Raw genomic sequence first — 2,940 nt, 5'->3', positions numbered from 1 at the left:
ATAAAATGCAAGAGAGACCACGAAGTATATATTGATTCAATTAATTTAAGTACGTACCAGTAATGCATATGAATGAATCATGATTCATGACATAATCCCTATTTTGCTCTCAAAACCGTCCGCTCTCCCCTCTCTAAAAAGTACGTCTTCTCTGGCCATCTCTGTCAGGGGTGGGTGGGAAAACCATCCCCACTAGAGTGACCAAAGCAAAGAGCTGCACCCAACAGCATGGAATGATGGCAATATCAATATCAACCTCCGATCGTTTCTCCCTCCTCTTGTTCCTCTCTTTCTCTCTCTCTCTCTCTCCCTCCCTCTCTCTCTTTGCAGCTTCTATATAAATGACCACCTTTCCTCCCACACCGCGGGATCACCCATTCTCTCTTAGCTTCCTCTCCTCCTCCTCAGCTGCAAGCGCTAGCTCCAACCTATCTCCCTCTCTCTGTCCACTTACCAGCCTTTAACATACGAACCAATACGAACTCAGTCTACCGGTTCTTGGAAGAAGTACCTCAGGCAGGCCGTCGTTTTGTCGATCGATCTAGCAATGAGCATCTCGGTGAATGGTCAATCGTGCGTGCCACCGGGGTTCCGTTTCCATCCAACGGAGGAAGAGCTCCTCAACTATTACCTCCGCAAGAAGGTCGCCTCCGAGGAGATCGACCTCGACGTGATCCGCGACATTGATCTCAACAAGCTTGAGCCATGGGATATCCAAGGTACAACTATTGTTTTCTTCTTCTCATGGCATGGCGGCCTCCATTCATATATAGTGGCTTAATTGCACGGTTCATGAAGCAAAGGAGTAGTTTCACAGTGCAAATTTACAAACTAGTACCTTGTGGCATTTTTTTTGAACGAGTAGTACCTTTTGGCATTTAAAAAACAAGCGAGCTCCATCCCAGTAACAAATGCAACTATAATTTCTTAGGTGAAGTTGTTGTACATGTACACCCGTGATGAACAAATCAAACTAAGCGAAATGTTTTGGTGCAATTTGGGTGTTTCAGAGAAATGTAAGATCGGCTCAGGTCCTCAGAACGACTGGTATTTCTTCAGCCACAAGGACAAGAAGTACCCAACGGGGACGCGGACGAACCGAGCGACGGCGGCCGGGTTCTGGAAGGCCACCGGCCGCGACAAGGCCATTTACAACGCTGTCAAACGCATCGGCATGCGCAAGACGCTCGTCTTCTACAAGGGCCGCGCTCCCCATGGCCAGAAGTCGGACTGGATCATGCACGAGTACCGCCTCGACGACCTTCCTACCATCGTCACGGACGCCGCCCCCACCGCCACCATGGTACGGATGCGCGATCACCTAGCTCAATTGTGTAGCTAATGCACCGATCACCATTAATTATTTGCTGCCGTAACAATTATATGGAGGGCGGTGTGGTGATGGTGGTGCAATGATAGAAGTACGAGCGTCCTAGCTTAGCACCTTGATACCATCCAGCCTTTCCTTCCCCCCTTCCCCGCCTCTATCTCTCTCTCTCTCTGTGTCTAGTCTCTCACTACACTAATGATTAAACTTTTTCCATGTGCTTCTTGTGCCCCAAAAGGTAATAATAATTAACACCTGCCGGCCTTTGTCTTTGGATGCCGCCGTGCGTCATGTTCAGGCTGTTAGTGCCGCCACATCGTCGGACTCCGGCCAGGAGGACGGCTGGGTGGTTTGCAGAGTGTTCAAGAAGAAGCACCACCATAAGGATGCGGGGGCCGGAAGTGGCAAGCGCGGCGGCGGGGGACGAGATGATGGGGGCAAGACCGCACGCTCCTCCTCGCCGCTCTACTCCAGCGACGATGCGCTTGACCAGATCCTGCACTACATGGGCCGCTCGTGCAAGCAGGAGCACGAGCTTTCCTCGCCGCGCCCGAGAACGGCCGCGTCGCGGTATCTGCGGCCCCTCGAGACGGTTCTCGGCGGCCACGGTTTCATGAAGCTGCCACCGCTGGAGAGCCCCTCGGCGGCGGCCACGGCGCGGTCGTCGACTACCACGCCGCTCGCAGCGAGCGGAGATGGAAATGTCGAGCGCGAGCTGGCGCACGCGGAGGACATGCTGCACGAACCCCACCGCGATAGCGGGATCACGGACTGGGCCATGATGGACCGGCTCGTCGCGTCCCACCTCAATGGCCAGCACGACGCGTCGACCGACCAGCTCTGCTTCGACGGCACCCATGCAGGCAGCAACGACGTCGTCGACGACACGGCCGTCAATGGGGTTGCCTTCTACTCCGCCGCGGCTACAAGGCTTCTCGGAGGTGCCGCCGCCGGTAGCGGCGACGACGACCTGTGGAGCTTCGCCCGATCCGCGGCGTCGTCGGAGCGGCTGAGCCGTGTGTCACCATAACAACTGTAGCTGCTATTGCCATGGCCAATGGAGGGCTGAACCGCTGAAGACACGAAAGGTGGCGAGGCAGGAGACAGCAGCTGCCCTAGTACAGCAAAAAGACTACAACGAGGAAAAGAAGGAAATAATAATAATAAAAGAGAGGGAGATCAACAGAGAGAGACAGAGATCTCAAAGGTGATTAGATTGATGTGTGGGGAGAAAACTAAGTGAGAGAAAAGGGGATTAAAGCGGGCAGTAAGTTGGAGTATCACTGTCAGCGCTGATCGCACCCGTCTGTTATTGTTTAATTAACCCTTTTAAGTACTCTATGTTATTAGCATGTGGTTACTTATAATTAAGATCAACCGGTGATATATAAATTAATTATTAATTACACAGTTTGTTGTGGTGTGTACACGGTGTGTAATTCATTTTTTTTCCCTACGATAAAGCAGCTGTAAGTTCTCTTCAAATCGTTACCTGGAAATTAGGCTCATAGATAACAAAAGAAGACTGTGAACGTTACTTTTCTCCTAGAATAGCAATCGTGGTGGACCACCATCGAGTTAGCTTGACATTTTCTTTGCAATACAATTTGCTT

The 2,940-nt window shown here is 51.6% G+C and overlaps 1 protein-coding gene across 1 annotated transcript; it reads left to right on the top strand.

Annotated features, from left to right (window-relative positions):
- The first annotated feature begins 255 nt into the window (after nucleotides 1–255).
- LOC123408474 (NAC domain-containing protein 43-like) lies at nucleotides 256–2,737 on the top strand. Its single transcript, XM_045101577.1, has 3 exons — nucleotides 256–719; nucleotides 1,011–1,303; nucleotides 1,626–2,737. The coding sequence occupies exons 1-3, from the start codon at nucleotides 548–550 to the stop codon at nucleotides 2,355–2,357; spliced, it is 1,197 nt and encodes a 398-aa protein (XP_044957512.1). The 5' UTR covers nucleotides 256–547; the 3' UTR covers nucleotides 2,358–2,737.
- Nucleotides 2,738–2,940: the final 203 nt, after the last annotated feature.

The sequence above is a fragment of the Hordeum vulgare genome, chromosome 7H (genome assembly GCF_904849725.1).
Source record: "Hordeum vulgare subsp. vulgare chromosome 7H, MorexV3_pseudomolecules_assembly, whole genome shotgun sequence".
Lineage (NCBI taxonomy): Eukaryota > Viridiplantae > Streptophyta > Magnoliopsida > Poales > Poaceae > Hordeum > Hordeum vulgare.
The sequence above is the reverse complement of the archived record's forward strand: the minus strand, read 5'-3'. Positions and strand labels throughout refer to the sequence as shown.